Source organism: Natator depressus, chromosome 6, assembly GCF_965152275.1.
Source record: "Natator depressus isolate rNatDep1 chromosome 6, rNatDep2.hap1, whole genome shotgun sequence".
In the NCBI taxonomy this organism is placed as follows: Eukaryota; Metazoa; Chordata; order Testudines; family Cheloniidae; genus Natator; species Natator depressus.
In genome coordinates this window covers 24,527,442-24,551,978 of record NC_134239.1, presented here as the reverse complement: position 1 = coordinate 24,551,978, position 24,537 = coordinate 24,527,442, and the positions used below count along the sequence as shown (strand labels likewise).

The 24,537-nt window shown below is 43.7% G+C and overlaps 1 protein-coding gene across 1 annotated transcript in view; it reads right to left on the bottom strand.

Moving 5' to 3' along the window:
- The window catches only part of LOC141989737 (uncharacterized), an 80,006-nt gene extending 65,281 nt beyond the window's left edge, over positions 1 to 14,725 (bottom strand). Inside the window, exon 1 of the mRNA XM_074956663.1 lies at positions 14,638 to 14,725. Within this exon, the coding sequence (XP_074812764.1) occupies positions 14,638 to 14,725 (88 nt within the window). The remainder of the gene's footprint in view (positions 1 to 14,637) is intronic.
- Between the last annotated feature and the right edge of the window lie 9,812 nt (positions 14,726 to 24,537).

The following is a 24,537-nucleotide window of genomic DNA, read 5'->3' as shown; positions in this document are numbered from 1 at the left end:
GCCTGGGGTATGGGTGAGGTGGTGACACAATTCCCCTTCTCTCCTCTTTTTGCTCATGCAGCCAATTGTTGATATAGATAAAGAGATCAATAAAAGCATCTAAGCTGGCCAGGGCAGTTGGACTGCCTCGTTCCACTCAGCGTTGGCTGTGAGTCTCTAGAACTGGGCAGCGTACGAGGTAGCTGGCCCTTGCCCTTGCTGGAGACTTCATAGTGTGGCTTCTGCTGAGTGAGCGTGAAGAGGGTTGTCAAAAATTGCAGAAAATGCTCACAGGAAAGCATTCGTCAGTTAACCCTGGGATGTCCTGCTCTTTCAGGGCAGAGGCCCAAACCGGTACTTCTCCGGCTAGCAAGCTGATCAGTATTCCCACTCTGGCCTGGTCAGTGGGATACACCGGAGGGAAGAGCAGGAAAATGAGACTGGATTGCTTCAAGAACCCCCTGAACTTCCAGTGGTTCCCATCAAAACGTTTGGGTAGCTGTACTGAGGAACCCTATTCAGAGGGCGGTTGCCCAGCCCGAGCAAGGAACATGGGCTTCTCTTCCTGGAAGCATGCTAGCTGTTCATGGAGTGTCTGATTTTCTGCTAGGAGCCGTGCCTTTTGGGATCGCAGCCTATGGTTCTGGGATTGTAGCTGAGTGATCCTCTCCTGCAGCTCTGGTACCCCATGGGGTCCAGTGGGTTGTGGTAGACCCACTCCTTCCAAATCCTGCTAAGGGGCTTCCATGGATGGGGTTGAAAGGTGGTCTGGGCAGGGGACTGGGGTGTAGGAGGTCTGGCCTAGCAGTCATGGCTGGACTGGTGTCAAGTCAAGTATGGCCAAGAGGCAGAAGTCAATGAGCAGGGACAGAGTAATTGCTAGAGCTGGGATAGATAAGCAAGAGTCAGAGTTAGACTCAGGCTGGGGTTGGAGACTGGAGATCAGACAGGGTCAGTCAGGGTGGGGTCAGAAGCTAGACATCAGTACGCGAGGTGACAGCTGGAGTCACAGCAGGCCAGAAGTCTGTGTGGTTGCTCAGACAACTTTCCGGAGCTCCCTCCGGGGTTAAATAGTGAGCATGGACCAATCAGAAGGCTGCAGCGTGCTGTTCCTCTGGACCCTCTGGGTAGGTTAGCCAACTTCCTAATCACATAAAACTGAACACTGAGTCCCCAGCCCCTTCTCAGATGCCCTGCCCCTTCCCCGAGGCCCTGCCCCTGCTCACTACATTCCCTCTCCCTCGGTGGCTTACTCTCCCCCATCCTCACTGGGCTGGGGCAGGGGGTTGGGGTGTGGGAGGGGGTGAGGACTCTAACTGGGGGTATGGGCTCTGGGGTCGGGCTGGGGATGAGGGGTTTGGGATGCAGGAAGGGGCTTCAGGCTGGGGGGTGGAGCCAAGGGATTTGGCATGGGAGGGGGCTGCAGGTTGAGGTACGGGGTTGGGGTGTAGGAGGAGGTATGGGCTCTGTGCTCAGGGTGCAGGCTCTGGGGTGGGGCTGGAGATGAGGGGTTCAGAATGTGGGAAGGGGCTCTGGGATGGGGCAGGGGGTTGGGGTGCAGGAGGGGGTACGGGCTCTAGGGTGGGGGTGCAGGTCCTGGGGTGGGGCTGGGGTTGAGGTGTTTGGGATGCAGGAGGGGGCTCTGGGTTTGGGGGGGGCTCAGGGCTGGGGCAGGGGGTTGAGGTTCAGGGATTGGGCACAAGCTTACCTTGGGCAGCTCCCGGGCAGCGGTGCAGTGGGGCTAAGGCAGGCTCCCTGCCTGTCCTGGCATCCCACTGTGCCCCGGAAGCAGCCAGCAGGTCCAGCTCCTAGGCAGGGGGGGCCAGGAGGCTCTGCACGCTGCTCTTGCCAGCAGGGCCCGCCCCCCAGGTCCTATGGGCTGCGGTTCCTGGCCAATGGGATTGCGGAGCAGGGAGGGGCAGCACACGGAGTCCCATGGGCCCCACCGCCTAGGAACCAGACTTGCTGGCCACTTCCGGGACACAGCCTGGTGTCAGGACAGGTAGGAACTAGCCTGCCTTAGACCTGCAGCACCACCAACCGGACTTTTAATGGCCCAGTTGGCAGTGCTGACCAGAGCCACCAGGGTCCCTTTTTGACTGGGTATTCTGGTCGAAAACCGGACGCCTGGCAACCCTACGTCTGGGCAGTACTTCCTGCAGCACCTAATCTCCACGGTGCTCCTTGGATATGGCTCTATGTGGCCCCCTGGTGGCAGTGTGGAAACATCAGCTGTCCCGGGCTCCTCTGACCTGGGTTCTGCTCCCATGGAGCCTTACACTCTGCAGTCTGATCCCACACGGCGTTCTCAACCAGCTGTATCTATCTGGTGGTATCCAAAGTGTGGCAAGGTAGCTGCTTTCCTTATACAGTAGCACTTGCCAATAGCCATCTTTGGCATCAAGTACTAAGAATATTTTTTTGCTTTTGCCAAGTCAGGAAATATTTCTTCAAAAGTAGGTATTTGGTAGTGAACTCTTTTTAGTGCTTTGTTTAAACTGCTTGGTTCTATGTAAATGCACAGTTTGCCTAGCTTCTCAAAAGCTACCAGGCTGCTTATCCAACTTATGGCTTGGGGACTTCAGCAATGATGCCTTCTTTTTTCCATATGTTTTATTGCTCTCATTATTCCCCGCCCCCCCCCCTTTTAATGCAATGGGTCCTCTGCAAGGCAGACGCTGAATTGGTGAATCATTTGTATCTATTTCCAGGTGTAAGGTGCCTGGAAGATAGCTCATTCTTTTGAAAACATTTCGGTAACGTTTTAACAGCTTCACTGCAGGGAGGCCACGATACGTGGTCTGCTCCGATTATGTTTTTTTGGTTTGCTTGTGTGTCTTTTGTATGAATTGTACGTCTCAGGTTTAGCGTCGCTGTGGTTGCACATTCACTTGTTTTAGCAGTGGCTTCTGTGGTTTTGAACTATCTGAAATTTTAGACGGTATACTTTTCCTTGCTATTCTGCTTGTAATTTACATTGTCCTAATGGTATTAGGATTGTGCCATTGTATAATTTTATTTTGGCTTTGCTGGGTTGTAATTAGACTTTCTTCTCTTGAATAATGCTGAGGAAGTCTTTGTAGCTTCGTACAATTACTGAGGCAGCTCTATTTATTTGGCACTGAGTTTCCTATTTATTTGTGTGCTGCTGCCTTGTCTTTGCCTCTGATGCTGGTCTGAGATTTACAAGCCATTTAGTTTTGCTGTTTTGCACTGCGTTAATATCATAACCATGCAAAATCTCATTCTCTGAGTCATTGCTTGGTTCCTCAATATAGTGCATTTTTTCTCTTTTTTTTTTCTTATTGGCAAGCTGTGCCATAATAATTTCGCTTGCAACAATTATTGCATATGATTCTGTATGTGGGGCATTTTCCATTATCATGTTTTTCTCCACAGTATATTCATTTGCATTTCATTTCTCTTCTCTATTTTGCATTTTTGCATTTGCTTTTGCACACTTTTTGTGCATTTTCCTTATATTTTCATGCTTTTCCTGAGCTACTTGGTGAATTATTTCTTTGCCCACGCTATTTATGCTCTGCATTTGGATGTGAGCTTGTTCACTAGCTTTGCACAGCTCTTCGTAGAGTTAGCGTGGGTTCCCTGAGCATTCTTATTTGAGCTCCTTCATCTTTCATCCCTACTAATCATATATAATAAACGAATTCATCTTTTAAGATTTGACAATCGTATGAGTTAGCTATTTTGAACAGTTTGGCAATATGCTGATTTATTGTTTCTCCAGATTCTTGATTACATTTGCTGAAAAGATACCTTTCATATGAATTTTTTCTGGGTTGAAAATGCTTTTGGAGCACTTCTAGGACTTTACATGGGTCCTTTCAGTCTGATGTGGTGCGGACATGTCTAGATGCCGTTGGAGCATGTGGCAGCCTTTGCACATTACAGGTAATAGTGTGGCTATTGTTATTTTGTTTTCCTTTTTATCCCACTCCATTGCAATTTCATAGTTTTCCCACTGTGATCTAAAAAATATCCAGTTGCTAAACATGTCCCTTTTATTTTCCTCTGCTCGGGAACAGGAATCTGGTAGGCTGTCCTGACTATTGTTTTCCCTTTGTTTTTGTTTTCGGTGTTCTTAGTTTCTGATTTCACATATCTGGAGGCGCTGACTCACTTCTGATACCATGTTCAGTGCTCAAGCATAAACAGAGAGAGAGAGCCAAGACAGTACAACATTCAGGTTGTATTGTACCTCCACCTATACTGTTCTCTTCTTTCTCATCAAGCATAGTTCTCAAATTTCCTAGACATTGCCCTTATATAGTTAAGGATGTTATCACAGTATCATGTCCCCTGTTGGAAAGCTATCTATTGAAACAGGAATAAGGCCCATCTACCCAGAACTTGGGTCCAGATCTGGTGCTGAGCACAGTCCCTGCTCTCCAAATACTCTTCACTGCCAGCAAGTAGGGGATGAAGAAAGGGAATGGGTGGAAACTTGATTCTGCTCGCTGCCCCCGCACTCACTAGCGGAAGTAACTGGGTAGGTGTGAGGGGAAAGTAAGCAGCCCCTTCCAAGGGCCACAGTAACTTCCTTTCTTTCTGGAGCAAGAGGCAAGCACAGGTGTCTCTGAGGCATGATGCCTCTCAGGACTATTGGTGGTGCAATGTATGCACCACCCCTTGCAAAGGACTCTGTCTATAGCCACAACCTTGCCCTTTACATTTGCAAAGATCTTGGTATCTCCTTGGATAAAAAGTGCTATACAAAGATAATAATAATAATTAATAATATAGTGATGTAATTATGTGAGCTGATTTTTATCTTAAAAAGTCTTTGCCAGCCTTATATTTCAAATAAGAAGGCATAGGGCAATGGATGCTAGGTTTAAATGAATTAACTTACTGTATATGATATTTCAAAGCCTGATAAAAGAACAATAGATTAACAGGCTCTCATGCAAATATACTTCTTTGCTTTTGGGAGGAACTGTAATTCATCCATTATTTGTATTTAATATTTGGTTATTATAACCTTTGTGTGTATGTGTGCGCATATGAATGTCATTCTATTAGTTTAACTATAAAGGAAGACGTTGCAATCTGCTAAAGCAAATGAACCTAATCGCTGTGGAGGGAGGGGGGTTGGCTTCTCCAATTTTATTTGCAAATCTCCAGAGAGCAACAAAATCGAAATTAGTTCTGATAACAATTGTCCAGAGAGAGAAAAGCCCTCAAGATATTTAACAATAAAGTTTCACCCAGATCCGGCAGTGTCTTATATTTTAGGGCCAAATTCAATAACAATGTTGACTGGTTTCTGGACTCCAAAATGCATAGCAAAGGAGCAGAAAAAATCTACTGCTTATTTCTTAATCAGCACAAGTCATATTCTGATCTCAGTTATACCATTGTAATACCATCAAAGCCACTGGGACTCAGATGCCCTGCTGAGGAGTCCAGAATAAGACCCTAGATGGACAGATTAAATGCAGTCACTCTTGATCCACACTGGTGTAGTTGAGATAAAAGTTTCCAGAATGTACTTTTGGAGGAGGCAGGATAGTCCAATAGTTAGGGTGTTAGCCTGGGACTCTGAAGACTCAGATTCAGGTGCCTGCTCCATTGCTTGTCCTGTGTGACCTTAGAAAAGTCACTCAGGCTATGTCTACATTTATGGCAGTGTGTAGAGTACAGGTACTACAAATGTAGCTGCACACTACAGTGAAAGGAAGGCTGCATCCACATTTTTCACTGCGGGCTTAATTCTGTGTCTGAGGTCTGCTCTGTGCAGCTGAGGAGATGGGAGGGGGAAGGATGGCTGTAAGACATATATGTGGTTCCCTGATTCTTGGGGCCTACCAGGGATTAGTCTGGCCATTGGCTTAATTTAGAGCAGTCTCAGGGCTGTTCTAACTACCCGCAGCTGCCCCAGGCCCCAAAGGGCCATTCTGGCAGCTAGGATTGGTAGAGTACAGCACTGTTCTGGACATCTCTCATGCTACAGGGGATACTCAAAAGGGTAGCATAAAGCCACTACACTGGAAGAATCCCCAGGAGGCTAGAATCACTGGTGCAAAACAGCCAGAATGGGTCTGAGAATCTAACCCTTTGCAAATCTAACTGCTAACATCCTAAATAGTAGTTTTGCAGTGCTGTTGTAGCTATGTTGACTGGATAATGTTGTATATATGCCAGGGCCAAAGAAGTCATTTTTATAATAATAATTGTAATACTTAGCTCTTACAAAGTACTTTTTATCTGTATATTTTAAAGTGCTTTACAAAGAAAGGCAAACATAATTGTCTAAACATATCATGAATAACAATAATAATATTAAAATTAATAATATTAATATATATCTAAGCAAACCCAATATTCCAGATTTATTTTCAGACAGGAAGGGATTCATCTTCGGATAATATTCAATTACATTTTCTTTATTGGTTTTGCACTATATGCCTAACGTAAATGTAACCATTTATAGGGGAACAAGAGTTACAGTTGTTCACTGCACCACTATTGACCTTTTGTATTCTGATTGTCTTGCAGAATTGCTTTATGCTTCAGTCAATTATAGACATCCATACATTTACAGTTTTCTTAGTGCATATTTATGGATAAGCTGTTTTTAAGTGACTGGAGTGTTTTTTTTAAAACCTTTTATCAATGGGATGCTATCCTGATTCCATACGGTATATTATGAATATATGGTTCATTAACAACACTAACAGAAGAGACAAGAACTAAATAGACAAGAAAAGCTCCCAACAGTATGTTAATCATAGATCCAATCTATAATCTGAATCAGTGGCCTTTTGCATATCAGGTGCTTTAACAGCTTTGTAAGGGCAGGGTGGTCATGGCACACATGCTGAGAATCCAGGTTATGAAGCACAAAAGATGTAACATAAGATTTTTGTATGTGGATTGGTCACTGACACCTGGACAAATACCCAACTTCACCAATGAAATTAAACACCTGTTACAAACACTGACCAAACAAACACAGCTAAAGTAATCCCATTAATACCTCAGACAAATGTCCAGAGATATCCAGCAAAGGAAACCCCTAGCACAATTAACGATTGTCTTAGAATTCTGTGGAAGAGAAACCCTTTCCTTAATAAGGGGGCTCAAAGAAATCTAAACAACCATTTGCCCCATTATATCTTACTGTAAATATAAAGGACAAGAAAAACTATCTGGGTGATTTTGACCAAGCAATACCTATCTGTAGCATGTCTGATGGAATGCTGGGGTTTTTGACTATAGCAATAAACCATAACAACACAATGGGCATTAGGCAATGAGCAGGGGTGAAAGTAACTCCAGACACTTATCGGTACGGGGCTGGGGCCGGCTCTGGCACCCGGAAGAGGTGGGGCCTCTGGCGGAAGGGGTGGGGCAGGGTGGGTCAGCATCCTCCAGCCAGCTCTTCCAGGCAGCCTGGCCTGCGCTGCCTGGGGCTTCAGTGGCGATTTAAAGGGCCGCTGCAGCCCTGAGCCCTTTTAGATCGCTGGCCCTGGGGCAGCTGCTCCCTTTCCCCCTCACCCGCCTGTCAGCAGCCAGGGGGTGAGTGGGGGAGCAAAAGTGGCAGGGACGTTAAAGCACTGCAGGGTCCTTTGCCGCGGCATTGCTTTAATGTTGCTGCCCCCCATCGGTGGCCCTGCTGGAAATGTGTTTAAACATAGTTCTAGCCAAACTGGTTTCTGGCATAGTGTAGCTGACTGGTGTGTGTCTGTGGTAGAAGAACTGAGACCAGGCAAACTGCTTTTGTCTCATCTAGGAACTATTAGAAAACCTTCAGTTTGAAAGTTTGACTTGAACTCAAATATTATTTGGTTCACTGTAAAAAAACTGCAAAAGGAAAAAACAGTTAAATAAAATGGAAATGGGGCAGTGGAAAACAAACACAGAGCAATTGTGGGAAAAGGGGAATAACTCTAAAGAATAATTTCTTCAACAACTTTTGCATTTTTTCTATTTAGCGAATTATCCTGAACAATGTGGAAATGATTTATATGAATAATGATTGGTCTGTAGATTGTGTGCAAAATTTGAGAAGTGTTGTGTAGTTTTCATTAGATATGTCAAAGTCAATGGTATGTCTGATGGCCTGTTTTTGTCCCCAGATAAGATTATCCTTAGATCTTGTCTATACTTGGGATTCAGCAATCAGTGGTCAGCAACAAGGGTAGCTGCACTGATGCAAACCCCAAGTGTAGACAAGGAAAGCAGTCGTTTGCACTGGCTGAACTTATCCCCTGCTTGAAACTGAGGTAAACTCAACTTGCGAAATCATAGCTTTCCTTGTCTACACTCGAGGTTTGCATTGCTGTAGCTATACCAATGCAATAGAGAAGATTTTGGAACAAATTGATTAATTAAACAGTAATAAATCATCAGGACTAGGTGGTATTTACCCAAGAGTTCTGAAGGAATTCAAATACGAAACCACAGAACTACTAACCATGGTATGTAACCTATTGCTTAAATCAGCTTCTGTACCAGATAACTGGAGAGTAGCTAACAAAATGCTGATTTTTAAAAAAGGCTGCAGAGGCAATCTTGGCAATTAGAGGCCGGTAAGCCTGACTTCTGTACCAAGCAAACTGATTGAAACTACAGTAATGAACAAAATCATCAGACACACAGATAAACACCATACGTTGGGGAAGAGTCAACATGGCTTTCGTAAAAGGAAAATATTCCTCTACAATCTATTAGAATTCTTTGAGGTAGTCAACAACCATGTAGAGAAGGGTGATCCAGTTGATATGGTGTACATAGACTTTCATAAAGCCTTAGACAAAGTCCCTCACAAAAAGCTCTTAAGCAAAGTAAACAGTCACGGGATAAGAGGTAAGGCCCTCTCATGGATCAGTAACTGATCAAAAGATAGGAAACAAAGGGCAGGAATAAATGGTTAGTTTTCACAGTCGAGCTAGGTAAATAGTGGGATCCTCCAAGGGTCTGTACTGGGAGCTGTGCTGTTCAACGTATTCATAAATGATCTGGAAAAAGGGGTGAACAGTGAGGTGGCATAATTTGCAGAGGATACAAAATGATTCAAGATAGTTAAATCCAAAGCAGTCTCTGAAGAGTTACAAAAGGATCTAATAATACTGGGTGACTGGGCAATAAAATGGCAGATGAAATTCAATGTTAATGCACATTGGAAAAAATAATCACAACTATACATACAAAACGATGGAGTCTAAATTAGCTATAATCCCTCAAGAAAGAGATCTTGGCGTCATTGTGGGTAGTTCCCTGAAAAAATCCGCTCAATGTGCGGTGGGAGTTGGAAAAATTTAGCAGAATGTTAGGAAAGGGATAGATAAATTATACAGAAAATATCGTAATTCCACTATATAAATCCATGCTACAACCACATCTTCGATACTGCGTGCAGTTCAGATCACCTCATCTCAAAAAAGATGCATTAGAATTTGAAAAGGAGCAGAGAAAGACAGCAAACATGATGAGGGTTATGGGAACAACTTCCAGATGAGGAGAGATTAAAAAGACAGGGACTGTGCCTCTGAAATAAGAAATAAGTGAGCGTGGGGGGATATGCTGGAAGCCTATAAACTCAGGCATGGAGTGGGGAAAAGTGAACAGGGAAGCGTTATTTACCCCCGTCACATAACACAAGAACTAAGGGCCACCTGATAAATTAGCAGGCAGCCGATTTAAGACAACACAAGGAAGTACTTCTTTATACAACACACAGTGATCCCGTGGAACTCATTCATTGCCTTGGGATGTTGTGAAGGCCAAAAGTATAACTGGGTTAAAAGAAGAATTAGATAAATAAATGGAGGACAGGATCATCAAAAACTATCAGCTAAGATGGTCAGGGATGCAACCTCATGTTTTGGGTGACTCTATATCTCCAACTGCCAGAACCTGGCACTAGAGGGGATGATACAGAATGGATCACTCAAAATTGCCCTGTTTTGTTCATTCCCTCTGAAGCATCTAGCACTGGCCACTGTGAGATACTGGGCTAGATTGACCGTTGGTCTGAACCAGTGTTGCCATTCTTATGTTTTTATGTTATGTGCAGCATTTGCTGGCCACTGATTGCTGAGGTGGGCTAATCCCAAATAGAAATAAGACCTCAGAATTGAGTTTCCAATGTGACTACTGATACAAGTTTACTCTCCAGTGCTCCGAGAAAATTTGCCGTTTCTGTGAATATTGCTGTCACTAAACTTACTTTCTAGGATATCTGTGGTGTGACAAAGTCAGGCCAGATGGCTGCAAGAGGGCCCTGGAATGCTGATATAATAGCCCTAGAATGTTAAAGGCCCTTTTCCCTACAAGCTGAGAAGGGGTTACCTCAGGTCAATTAGGGACACCTGAATCCAATTAAGGGTTGCCTGAGGCCTTTAAAAACCCCTCCTCTGTGGAAAGCAAGGAGAGAGAGAGAGAGAGAGTGAAGCTACTACCAGGCTAGTGGCAGCAGGGAAACAAGATCATCCACACTGAGAGGCTGTGGTCCTTCCCAGAGGGGAACAGCCAAGCCCAAGTGCCTGCTAGGGGAAGGACTGACACCCCAGGGCAAGCAAGAGGACGACACCCTGCCCCAGCGAGGAGGCAGGGAAAGGTATCCCCCTTTTGTTTTTCGGTTTACGAGACTGTTTCCTTTTTTTGTTGGGTGCAGGATCACTCCTTAGGCTGACTCTGGAGCCTACCCTGAAAACACAGCCAAGGGAGCACAGAAGGGGGAAGGCACACTGCCCAGAGTGGGGCTGATTTATCCCAGGCCCGCCATCGCCAGAGGGGGAAGTGCTAACTCTGGCGAGACAAGGGAGGTGTCTTGTCACAATGGAGAGCAAACAAAGGAAGGGTCTGAACACAGTAGAAGTGAATTTACTTAAAATGTGGAATGATTTTTTTTTTTAAATTAATGATCAAGCTCTAATTCTAACATAGTGTGACCTAACTTGCTGGAACTGTGTTTAAATTGAGTTTAAACATTACTCAATACTTAGTTCTTGGCCCATTGTGAGTAGGGCCTAAGTTATTGTATGGAACATTTCAAAAACCTGGGAAAATAAATGTAAAAGTGTCAGGAAGCTGTCACCACCAGAAAATTGTTCTTTTGGGTGTAACCATTATGCAGCCATTATTTTAGCTAATATTTGCTCATGAAAGGTTAATGGAATGTGTGTGCATTTATGCATAATATTCTGTTAGTTTTAATATATATGAGTACATCAAAATTCATTAAAGCAAACAAGCCTGATAGGGAATTGTTTCACTCATTGGCTCTCAAAGGCTAATATATGGAGCCCTTCCTAGTGGTTCATAGACAGAAACTTTTTCTTAACCAGTTACTGGAGATTTGTGAGGTTGGGAGAGGAAGTTGTCTACAAGAGGATGTTTCTCTTACAAAGTGGTCCACATAGTGAAAAGTGATGACACAGGTGTGGACAGATGCATGCAAACTTTCCTTTTCCCTTCAAGGGTGGTACCAGTTTGGTAAACTGTAGGAATTCATAAGGTATTTAATCTGCACCTCCACTGTCCAGATGGTGACTGCCATTGGGTATTTGGTCTTCACAACTGGATAAGAATTCTGTCCACCCTACGCAGGACTTGATTCAAATTCCACTGAAATCATTGGAAAGACTTCTGTGGAAGTCAAGCAAGTTTGATCATCCCCTTAAAGATCTACACTTGTATGGTGAACTTATTCCTTTTGCAAAGTATTTTACCAGCTCAAATGGATAACAAAATTCCTATGTACACTTTATGTACAATGAAGGACTGTGTGAATTAAATGACTGCATACCTGCATATTGGATATGATTTATTGTCCCTAACTATTAATTATGTAATATTTTGTATAGATCATTGCTGACTGGTCTCAGTTTGTTCCTAGATCTTTTTTTATCAGAGGCAGAGTTGGTAGCACGGCCCATTATAACCTGTTTCCAGTTCTTATAACTTTGCCATACTTAAAGAATTTGTATAAAAATTTCTATGCTGGGTGTCTACCGTGGGCTGATTTTTTATTTATTTTTTAAATTTCAGCCAAAACAGTCCAGCTGTTTTCAAGAACAAGGATGGGGGAAAAATGTATTATTTTGCCCATATTAAAAAATTCTGATGACCTTTTCTTTGAAAAGTCTTGGGGCTCCCATGCTTTGGAGCACGGACTTGAAATTTGGCAAAGTGGGTTGGCCTTTGTGACAAGGAAATGTCTTAAGCATCCCCATGAAAATCTGCCCAAATTTGGCCATATTATAAACCTTTGAAAAAACACAGTTCACACACACATTCGGTAGAGATTTGCTAGAGCATTGCAGCTAAATTCCCAAAAGATTCTGGGATGCTCTGGCCTAGGGCTGAACAAGGCTTTTCCTGAAATTGCATCTCTGGGCTTTTGCAGGCCGGGCTGGGACCAGGCACTGAAATTGAGGGTAGGGAGTCTGTCTCTCATCTAATCTCAATGAACCCCTGCTGGACCAAGGCAGTGTAGAAGAAGCAGCTGCCCGATTTGAATGCAGAGGTGAGAAGAGCTGGACCTGGGTGGGCAGGAAGTGTGAGTAGATTGGGATAAGGAGCTTGGGCAGGGGAGACTGCAACTGGAGACTGTCAGAATCTGGAGCTGGGAATTGGGGTAGGAGACTGGGACTGACTGGACAAGGAGACGGCAACTGGGAGCTGGTGGGAGACAGACTGGGAGCTGGTAGGGAGACTGGAATAAGTTGGGAAAGGAGGTTGGACTGAGGGGGAGACTGGAACTAACTGGGCAAGGATAGTGGGTGCTTGGGAGGGAATTGGGTGGAGGAACTGACAGGCATTGGCTGGGGAGACTGGGGCTGGAGCCTGGTGGAGGGAGGGAAGAGGGAAACTGGTATGGGCAGCTGGGGTGTCAAATGAGACCTAGATTGGCTGGGTAAGGTGACTGGGACAGGGAGCCAGGAGGGAAATGGACTGGAATTCAGTGAGTCCCTGGAGGGAGAATCAGTCTGGATGGGCAAAGAGACTGGGAACCAATGGGGTGGTGGGAAGGTAGGGGTGAGGGGGAAGGGAACTAAATCTGACAAGGATCCAGAGTATGAGGGGAGAACTGAGGCTGGTTATACACAGAGACATGGTCAAGGAGACCAGGGAGGGAGAATGGGACAGAGAATATGGATGTGGGGAGGGGGATGACTAGGTCAGGTGGGATGGGGAGACACATATGGGACTAAGGAGCCAGAAGGGGGGAAATGGGACTGGCTGGGAAAGGAGCCTAAGGACAAGAAGCTAGAGGTTGCGATGGGATGGGGAGGGAACTGGGAATGGATGGGCAAAGGACTTGGAATGGGGGAAGACTCAGCCTGGGATGGAGAGCCTGGAGGGGGAAGACTAAGGCTTGCTGAGCAAAAGGACTGCGGCTGGGGTGGGAAGACTGGGGGTGAAGACTGGGCCTGGGTAGGTGAGGAGAATGGGACTTGGACAAGGAACCATGGGATGGGAAGAGACAAGTCCTGTGACAAGGACAGCTTGGAGGGGATGGGACAGAAGGAGGTCAAACTTGGATGGAAAAGTTTGAAGAGTGTGTGCCCATTAGAGGATACTGCCCTCCAGAGCCTGGAATGGAATTCAAGCTTCCCGAGTCTCACCATTCCTCTGCTGTCAGCAAATATCTGTGAAACCCACTGGCAAATATACCATCCCCCTCTAATGCTGGTTCCCTTAGAAGTTGACAACCTATTGTTGCTGTCAGTTACTCTGTTAGCTCAAGTGGAAATTGTCTGGGGACGGGGGACTCTAAAAGTTCCAGCCATGCTCATGACACTCCACGTGGGTGTCAACATGATGCCATATGATGGAATTTCTGTTTTTGCAGTTAGCATTGTTAAAAATCTAGGAAATTACACACAAAACAACCTATGTTTAAAAAAAACACTATTGCAAAATGAAGCACTGAAAAGTTAAGAACTGCCACAATTAAGATGGCCCATGCAATTAATGCTGCCACAAGATTTCCAGTCCAGTTTTTCCGATCAAAGAGACCAAGATAGTTCCAATAAGTGCATAAATATTTGCGGACTGCTGCTTATATGAATCAAGCCTGTGAACTTTCCGAGATTCACCTATCAGTGTCTGGAAGTAAAACAGAAACTTAGGGCTTGTCTATACTACTGCTTAAATAGATGTAACTTATGTTGCTCAAGGGTGTGAAAAAGCCACCCTGCTGAGTGACATATGTTACATTGACTTAAAGTGTTGTCCACACCGTGCTGTGTTGGTGGGAGACATTCTCCTGCCGACCTAACTTCCGCCTCTCATTGAGGTGGAGTAATTATACCGATGGGAAAGCGCTCTCCCATTGACATAGTATGTCTTCACCAGACATGCAGCTGCGCTGATGTAGCGCGGTAGTGTAGACAGTTCCCTTTGCCAGGCACTTGGGGTTTAAGAGGTCAGGAATAGAAAAGGCACTTTATTAGTGTTCAGTAGAGAAGTCTGTTCACTTGGCTAGTGTGGGTTTATGTTAATGTAAAACAAAGGCATCAGATAAATGGCTGCCTGCTTGACCTGGTGTGAGTGATGTGTACATCCAGCTCATTAATTTCTTTCTAAGCTAAAAGAGGTTATGGTTGCCTAGTGACTGCTCAGTGGAGGAACACTAGCAAGGGTAAAACTTGAGGTAAAGGATCTGGGGCCTTGAAGTCTCACCAACTTCTTGCTCCTTCCTCTTTTCTGCTGCCAGCTTAACTGGTGGTGACATAATGGCCCTCCTCTTCAACATCCCATTCACTTTCATTGCTGCTGCTGTCACTGGGCCCTGAGTAGCCTCTTCCTACCACTGATGCTGAGGTGAGAGAGGAAATGGAGTGATGGAAGGGAGAAGGGAAAGAAAAGTGGAACATGCGGTTTGGGGATCGGGGAGTGGGAAGACACAAGGAGAACAGGTGAGGAATAGATAGTGAGGAGGGGTGTCTGAGGGAAACGTGTGTAAATGGAGAGAATGTCTGAGAGAATGTAAAAGACTGGTGATAGATATCGAGTACAAGTGAGAGAGTGAATGTGGGGTGGTGTAAAGCATATGCCTTTTGCTAGATAACCACCTCCAGGCAGCCCTGGGCCCTCAGTTGAAGCTGTCCATTAGACACACAGAAAGAGTTAAACCCCTTTCTGTAAAGATTTCTATTCTTTGTTGTTGTTCTGGGCAAGTCATGGCAAGAACGTCATGCTTGTGAATTTTATTTGTCTTGGAGGTGGTGTGTTGACATCCTTGTATCTTGGAGACTCCTTTAATTAAATGATAAGTCCATTATACTTGCTAGGGTTAAGAAGCATTTCTGTTTATAAACAGAACCCTTCTCCTTTGAGCTCCAAAATTTGATGAAGACCATCTGTTCCATGGGCACCATGTCTGGTGTTCCGCAACCAACCACTGGAGAACCATTCAGTGACAAAAAAGACTTTCAAAGAGGGCAGTTATCGCCACACAGTACTTTAGCTAATAGCAGACCAAACCTTATATTCCTATTAATGTCACTCTTGTAGTCTTCTGCCTACTCCACTCCACTCCACTCTACACTGCTTGTATCTCTTGTCCCAAGGAACTGTCTCATATTTTACATTTGTACAGCACCTTGCACAAGGCCCCTGATCCTGACAGTGACTGGTGTAAAACAATAAATACATAACTAAAAATAGTAATAATAGGGCAATAAACAGAGATGGAAGCAAAATTAAGCCCTGATCTACTAGTTCCCAGTTCAGCAAAGCATTTAAGTGCATGCTTAAACATATCCATGGTTACTGCAATGAGACTTAAACACATGCTTGAAGTTAAGTACTGTACGGTCTAAAAGGCTTTGCTGAACACAGGTGGATTGCTGAACTGGGGCCTTAAGCACAATCTTGACTTTAAATGTGAATATTCCCAGTGATTTCAATGCTTGAAGTTCATGTGCTTGAAGTTAAACACATGCTTCAGTGCTATGCTGTATCAGGGACTCAAACAGGAGGAGGGTTTCAAGTTCTAAAAGAAAAGAAAACCAAACAAAACACCACCAACAACAGAGAGAAATGAGAAAAATTCTTAATGAATCAGGCACAGAAATCTGGAAAATAGCAATTTAAGAGGGGACTTGGGTGTGGGGGAAACAGATTCATCTTCTTATTACTCATTGTCTCCCCTAAAGTAATTTTAATTAAGCTTTCTGTCTTTACAAGAGATGTGTCCAAATGAAAACCATGGCTCCACACCCATTAGGTCCACTCCAGATCTGATAACCAGGCCCCTCTCTAGTGGTTAGCATACAGTTCATCTCTGTTACTCATACTGTGATCTTTTCATCTGCTGGTTGTATTTTGACAGGGATTTGTTTTAGCTCCCAGTAACTACATTAAAGCTCTCAGTCTTGACAGCATATGTATCATGCTGGGAGACACCCAATGCCACACCTTAAGTGTGGTGTTAGACATTAGGTTGAAAGCTAATATAGGGCAGTCCACAATAGCAGGGTCTGTCTGACTGTTTGCTTTGCATGCATTCTGTGTGTGTGAAGCCTGTTAAATATTTCAGCCTTTCTGACGCTGAAAAGGAGATTTATTAATAGGAATACATTGACTGTTTCCTGTCACTCTCCCTGCTTTTGGAGCACTTTGGAGTAAAGCTGTTTTTCCCGTTAGGACTTCAACCATCAGTATGGGCTAAATTCACTCAGGGCTTACATCAGTTTTATGTCATCATAATCCCTGGCAGAGGCTCCTGCAACAGAAGAACCAGATTGCAGCAGGACAAAGTAGCTGCAACTTTCCCAATGCTAATGCCAGAGGTTATCAGCACAGTCCCAAAATGGAGCTTGCATTGGCTGGGAAGGGAGCATGACTCTGGAAGGACCATGCTAACTCAGTGCCTGCCTGTAGGGGAGTGACTGTGAAACCCCGTGGCAGGAATTTAAAGATGCCTCTCATAAGAAACCCTGAGACAGAGCAACAGTGCTAACACTGCCAGTTCTCCCTTGGGATGAATCCCTCATGAGAGCCAGATGCGTTACTGATATATATGTGTATAGATCTTGTGTTGATCACATTTTTAGGTCTTGTCAACATTGACGCTTTTTGCATTAATGTAGGTACATCAGTACAACTCCTTAATCAGCTGCAGGAAAATTCGTTCTCCTTTAATCCTTTGAAGACAAGTTCTGCATATCCCTTAACAATGAGTTTAGAGGCTTGCCTACTCCAGGGTTTTTTCCCACTGCTCTACTGTACTAGTGCAACTCTAAAGGGTGGACTTGTTGCACTAGTGTGACAAGTGACTTGAACCAGTGTGGCTTACTCCAATTAGATGCCACCCTTTAGATGTCCACCCTTTAGAGTTGCACTAGTACAGTACATCAGGGTCTCTACAGCAGTGGAAATATCCCTAGAGTAGGCAAGCCTTTCAACTGATTGTTAAGGGATATGCTGAACTTGTCTTTACATTTTTAAAGGAAGAAGCATTTTCCTGCAGCCGATTATCTTATAGAGGCAAACTGTGGACCAGTTCTGTCCCAGTTACACAAGTGAAACCCCTCTGACTTCAGTGGGGTGACCTGGTAGCAGTGGAATACAGGATTTGGCTCATTTTTTCCAGTTTTTCAAATAACCAAGTTTGAGAAATAACTCGCTCTGATTTAGGAACATATGAGTTGCCTTGGTCTGAGGCAGAACAGGGTGGGTGGATTTTAGTGGCAAAAGATATAAGGTAAAAGTTCAGATTAAGTCTGTTATTTTAAACATAGTCTCTCTTATCAAGAGTAATCAAAGAGGTATCAAATCTTTACATTCTCTGTGGAACCCTTCCCTTTTGGGAAATTCACTGTATCTTAACCCTAGAAGACTGCTAAAGTATTATATACTAAAAGGTTATATAGATCAGGGTATATTATCCAGCATAACCAGAATCTCTGATCTATGAGTCATTTTCCAGATTATACAGAATTCCTAGGGAGAAAGGAGCAAAATAGTCTGTAGCCCTCTAGCATAACACCGTATTTGTTTCTCTTAGAACACAAATTTAAATTCCAAGAAACAAAGCAGTTGCTCTTTCTGGGACTACTGAGTGGCAAATAAACCAGTTTTAATACATAGAGGGGAGGAAGCTTCATATATTGGATTGAAAGCAACTACACATACTTCCAGGGATTATAATCACATGGTTTCAGCTTCTTCAAAAAAGTGCAAGTGGTAATTGTGAAGGTCAATATCATGCAAGACGAAAGATGCAATATAATATTCAGTAAAATATTAGTAAAACTAAACTATAGAATAAGTGAAGAAATGATAGGAAGAGAAGGAAAGAAAGAGAGATTGCTGCAAGAAGAGAAGAGGTATCAGAATAAATATAACTACTATTTTAGTAAGACAGGGCAGGAATTGTCCCCACATACAATCTTATTGCTATGTTCCTTGTAATCTATACATTATTCTTTCATGCGAATCTTTTTCACTTAAAGATGTGATCCAGTCTTTCGTGATAGGCTTTGAGTCTGTTTTCTTAACATTATTTTTTTTTGCAGCCATAATTCTTATATTTATTTACACTGACACTATGGCCCAGATCCTTAGCTGTGGCAGAGTTCAGTTCAGCATTGCTTATGCAGGGGAAAAAAATTGCCTTAAGCCTTAGATGTACTCTCCCGATTCTAAGGCATGCCAGCAGCTGATTCAGCCCCCTGTGCAACTTGGACCAGCCTCAATGTTGCTTTAAGGTCCTGCCTACATTAGAGAAATTTGCACTAATGTATCGACACCAATACAGATGGTAATGTAGACACAGCACACTGGTGTGAAATGGGTCTTGCACCAATGCACCTTAACCTGATAGGTAATTTAGAGCAGCCTCAGGGTTGCTCTGAAGCCCTGTCCAGATTAGAAACATGTGCACCAGTGTAGCTGTATTTGTGAAAAATTCTCTAATGTAGGGAATTACACCTGTGGAATCCCTTAAGGATTCACATTATACCTGCCTCTCTTCAATATCTATATTAGACCACTCAGAGAGAGAGTGAGACACAATGGGCTCAGGTGCCAAAAATATGCAAATGACAGTTAACTAAATAACTCATTCTCAAGTGATGGAACCACCACCACGACTTCCAAAATGTCAGGATGCTGACAAGAAATCAACTCTTGGATGAAGAGCAGCTGGTTCAAGCTGAACCCAGGCAAGACTGTGAAGCGATGTCGGTTAGAAAAAGGAAACACTTTGAAGAACTAGATGAGACACTGTTTCCACCTTCCATTGAAGGCATTCAGTCCCATTTATCAAATTGGTACAAAGCCTCGGGGTCTTGTTTGATGCCCCACTAAGTTTGGATGACCAGGTACCATCAATATCTAAAAATGCCACAATGATCCATGCATTGGTCACCTCTAGGATTTATTACTGTAATTCACTGTGTCTAAAGCTGAATGTGAAGACAATGACCAGGCTCCAGATGGTGCAGAAGGTGACTGCCTACCTTCTCTGTGACTTACACCTCTATAAGTACATCAGGCCTGTGCTCAAGTCCTTCCGCTGACTCCTACTTGGCTTCTGATGCCAGTTTAAAACTTTAGTACTAATCTTCAAAGCAATTAGTGGATCAAACCTCTGCTACAACAAAGGCTGAATTTCAATCTATGAACCACCAAGACAGCTGTGCTTCTTTGGGACAGTGCAACTCATAAAGCCATGGGCAAAACATGTGAGAGCAGGAGACAAAGCATTCTTGGTAATAGCGATCCGGGTACGAACTAAGGTTCCAGAGTTTAAGTGAATCCAGAATCTGTCTGTCTGTAGGAAATGCTGTATATGCTTTCTCTTCCAAAAGATGCATCCACCATAAAAATGTCATAGCACTAGTGTTGAGCTATGAATCAAACTTTCATGAGGCCCTATAGCTTACCCGTGAACCAAACTCCCATGATGCTTTGGGAGTCATGCTAAGAAGAGAAATGCTAGCTTGCTAAGAATTACCAGAAAGCTATAGCGTTTACAAGAATTGTTAAGTAAGGAATATTATTTTTAGCAATGTCCTTACAAAAAAGTAACAGATGATTACATTAGCCCAATTTGATGGACTTACTGAAAAGATACAAGTAAATAACAGATGTCTGACTGTGTAATTAGAAATGTATCCAAAAATGTGCTAAAAAGATCATGTGTCTGTACATGAAAAAGAAGAAAAACTGAGGATGAAGTTGTAATCAGCTCCTCTTGAAGATTATTGAAGTCTCAGCTAAACACAGAACCAGACAGGAGTGCAAGCTCACTTTCCCCAGCCACGGGGAATGGGTTCTCGCAATTGTGGCGATGTATCTCTCTTTCTCTTATGTGCTGCCTAATTAACTAAACAATTAATAACAAAATCAAGCTGACTGATCCTGAGGTCTCTTTAATTACTGAATAAATTTGAATCTTACTAAAACCTTTGGAGGTAACACTAGCACCCCTTTACCAAAAAAACCCCCAAAACAAAACCCTGCCAATTAAAAAATAAAACAAAAAAAGGGGAGGGTGCGGAGAAAAGAAATGAATAAAGTTTAAAAAAAAAAAAAAAGGAAAAACCCTATCCCTAGCAGATTTTTACCCAAAAAGGGAGGATGCCAGAGGATCCATGAAGTCTAGGAACTTTGCTATTTCTATCAATTTTACATGGAAGGCTCTTAGATACTGTGACAGTTGGTGGCAGTATAAAACCCTAAAAGAGAGAGGACCTATCTTATTCTAGCTTGTAATGGTTTCTTAGGGGCAATGGGGACCATGGGAGCACAGTGCACTCCAGCCATGCCCTCTTCCATCCCCAGAACACTTCCAGCGTGCCCCCATGCCAAGAATAAGGACTACACAAAGTCCAAAGTGCTGAGGAAGCATATCCCTGGAATTTCTTAGACAAATCACTCTCCCTCAGATCAAAACTATAGCCACAAAAGAGAGGGCCAAAACATCTTAGAACATAAGAACTGCCATACTGAATCAGACCAATGGTCCATCTACCCCAGTTTCCTGTCTCCAACAGTGGCCCATACCAGAGCTTCAGGGGGAGTGTACACAACAGGGCAGTCAGAGTGAGCCACCCCGGTTGTCCTTGCCCAGCTTCTGGAAGACAGAGGTTTAGGTTGCCCCAAGCATGAGGCTGCATACCTGACCGTTTTGGCTAATAGTCGTGGATGGACCTATCCTCCATGATCTTTAAAATATTTAACTTGCTTTCTTGAATTTAAAATTCATTTACTGCAAAAGTTTATGAACCAATAATAATCATATAATCCTAAAGCCAATTCAAAGCCCAGTGAACTCAAAGGGAGTCTTTCCATTCAATTCTATTTCTAGTCTATATAGGTTTCCATATTGCCCTCTTCACCATAGTTTTGTAGTCCATTGACTTCCGTGGCCTTTGCATCAGATCCCAAGACCTCATTCAATTTAGCTGCCTAGAGAAATGCTGCAGTCTCTAGCTGCAGCATATTTCAGCACATTTGTAACTGTAATTGTCATATTTTGAATGAAATATGGTCTTTAAAGGAACTAGAAAGTTATTCCCCCCCCACCACAAAATAATGGTTTGTATCATGAGCCCTACCTATTATAATGTATTTAAATAAATTAATTCAATTTCATTCTTTTGATTCAGAGCTATTGTAACAATTCTGTCAGCTTGAAAGAATGCCGCTGGGCTTAGTATGTGGCTTGACTCTCTGTTATTTAATGGAACATCTGACTAAATAAAATGAGAAGAGAAATTATTTTTAATGCATTATAGTGAGTTTATCCATGAAGCAAACGTTAAAACCCATAATCCTCTGATTGAAGCAATGTGCTAGTAGGCTTCGGGATTCTTCAATGCCTGAAGTCATCACTTTTTATATTCATTTCACATTTTTTAAAATTAGTAAATGATATGAAAAAATCCTTCTTTAAAAAGTTGGCAGTATCTAGCTATCATGCGCATTTAAAAATGAGCATAATTATCATGCATACTTTGAATCATGTGCTGGTCTGATTCTCCTCTCTGATGCTGGTGGAATACAGAAGCAATTCCACTAAAGGCCAGGGAATTACACCAGTGGAAAACTGGTGTACATGAGAGAATTTATAATGATTAATAACAGCCTCTTACAGGCTATTTTGTCTCCTGAGGATCACAGGTGGTACTCAATTTGCAAAGAGGCCACATCCCATCCCTGCCATGCCCTCTGTGCTTGGAATGCTAAGAGGGGTGGGGTGAGATAGAATTGGTTACATTGGCCGTTCATCAGTCAAGAACTCCCCCATGCCAGGGAAATCCTCAGTTGCCCATTTAAGGCATCACAAAGGAATTTTAGCATGAACCCCAGGATCTGGCCAGAATGTGCACAAAAGAAGTGTGACATATGCCAAAGGGACTGTTAGCGTAAGTCTAGTATGAAAATCCATTAACTGAAAAGTGTAATCTAATGCTTTATGGTGGAGTCTGGGGAAGGCCTTCTTTATCTTACACCTTCTGCTAGCTGATGTTCCTTTCTGACCCCTCAGAATGCTGTGTTCTCTCAGCACTGTTGTTCAGTATTGGCACTGATTGGGTGATAAGTTTGAGAAGGCAGCTGTCAGTGGTGTTGAGCTGAACACCATTCCACTTTGAGATCTGGAACAGATATTGTCTTGTTGGCTCGGGTTGGTGAATCGCTGCAGCTGATGGCTGATATGGTCCAGGATGAAGCTGTGCACATTGTTCTGGTTATTAATCTGGATAAAACTAAGTCCCTGGTTATTATAATCAAGCAGCCTGTAGCTCCAGATTACTACCAGCTCAATAGTAACCTGTCTGGATGGGACATCAGGCAGGTGGCAGCTGTCAAATATTTGGGCAGTGTCATGGACAGTGCTGGAGGACGTTTGAAAGTTGTGGACGCATATACCAGTGGCTGCTGCCTTATTTTGGGCACTTTATGGCTTCTGTGGGGTCATTGTGACATCAAGCTTGTTATGAAGCTGCGGATCTATAGAACCATGGTTATACCAACTCTGTTTACCGGAAGTGAAACAAGAAGGGTGCTGAGAAAGGCTGAAGAACACTGGATTGACTTTTTTTTTATTCTTGTAATCTTTATCTGCTCCATATCAACTGGCAGACCAAGATCAGAAATGAGAATACCCAAAACCGGCCCCAGCAACTGCCTCCATCAGCACTGGTACAGTTTCAGCAACTTTATTGGTATGGACATATTATTAGAATGGAAGACCAATGAATTCTGAAGTTGTGTTCCAAGGAATGCTGCTGCACAACCATCAGTCACGTGGATGTCCAAAGCTTTGGTGGTGTGACAAAACTGCCAGTGTTGGACATAAATTGAATATACAGCCAGAGCATTTTAAGCAACTTACAAGAGATCTGTCCAGGTGGTGCTCAATTTGCAAAAAAGGTCACATCCCTCTGGGATTTGCCATGATGATGATCTGACCCTTCAGGGTATGTCTACACTGTGAAGTTGTCGACAAAACTTTTGTCTTTCAGGTACTTAAAAAAGCCCCCATGCGAAAGACAAAAGTTTTGCCGACACAAGTGGCAGTGTGAATGCGGCTTTGTCGGCAGGAGCGCTCTCCTGCCGACAGAGCTAATGCCGCTCACGGGGCTGGAAGTATTTTGTCGCCAAAGGTGCTGACAAAGTACTGACAAAGAGCGTTTACACACACTGATGTTTACACACGCTGTCGACACAGCCTTGTCGTTAAAAGCTGCGTGGTGTAGACAAGCCCTCAGACTAAAATTCTCCTCTCATTTACCCTGGTGTGCGTCTCCACTAACAGAGCTAGTGACAATGGAATTACTCTGATTTTATAGTAGAGTTACCGAGGCCTGACTCTTGCAATCCTAGGGACGTGCCAATGTCACAGAATTCTAGGGAACAGAAACTCCATGAGGCGCTCCAAGTGGAGGTTTCCCTGAATCATGCTATTGGGGGCCATGATTTACTTTTCTGCAGAAGAGGCAGTCGTTAGACCCCGCCAAACTCGGCGGAACTGTCTGTCTGTTGGCTTTCTCAACATGTTTGAGAGCCCATCTGCCCTGTCCTTGGCTCTCCTCCTACTGTCCCCAGACCACCTGTCCCCAACCACGAACTCCAGACCACAAGATCAAAGGTGGGGTAGGGTCAGGGATGGTGCCATGGAGGTCGATGACACACAATTCTGCCTCCATGGGAAAGGTGAGGATCCATGCAGAGGAATTCCCTGTGGGGGCAATAATGGTTAGACAGTCTGACCCTGAGAGGTTTCCATAGAAGTTGTTCCCACTTACAAGCAGGTTTTCAATTTTGCCGAATGTACAGTAGTGCATGGATACCTAACCTGTTCATTCTTTAAAAAAAAAAGTGAAAGGAAAAAATTACCTTTTCCCGACCACCTGGAGCATGTTGTTCCTCACTGATCTCCCTTGTGAATTTCTCAGCTTCTTCTGTCAGATATGTTTCTTCCAGTGACGATGTGTACCTGTTGAGTGGGGAGGAGGGGGGCACAATTTAAAGGTTTTGGTGGTATGCAGTGGGGTTCATGGCAAGGAATATAAACACTGGCAGAAATCTGGCGGGGGACATGTGACCCAGTGTGCCTTCCCC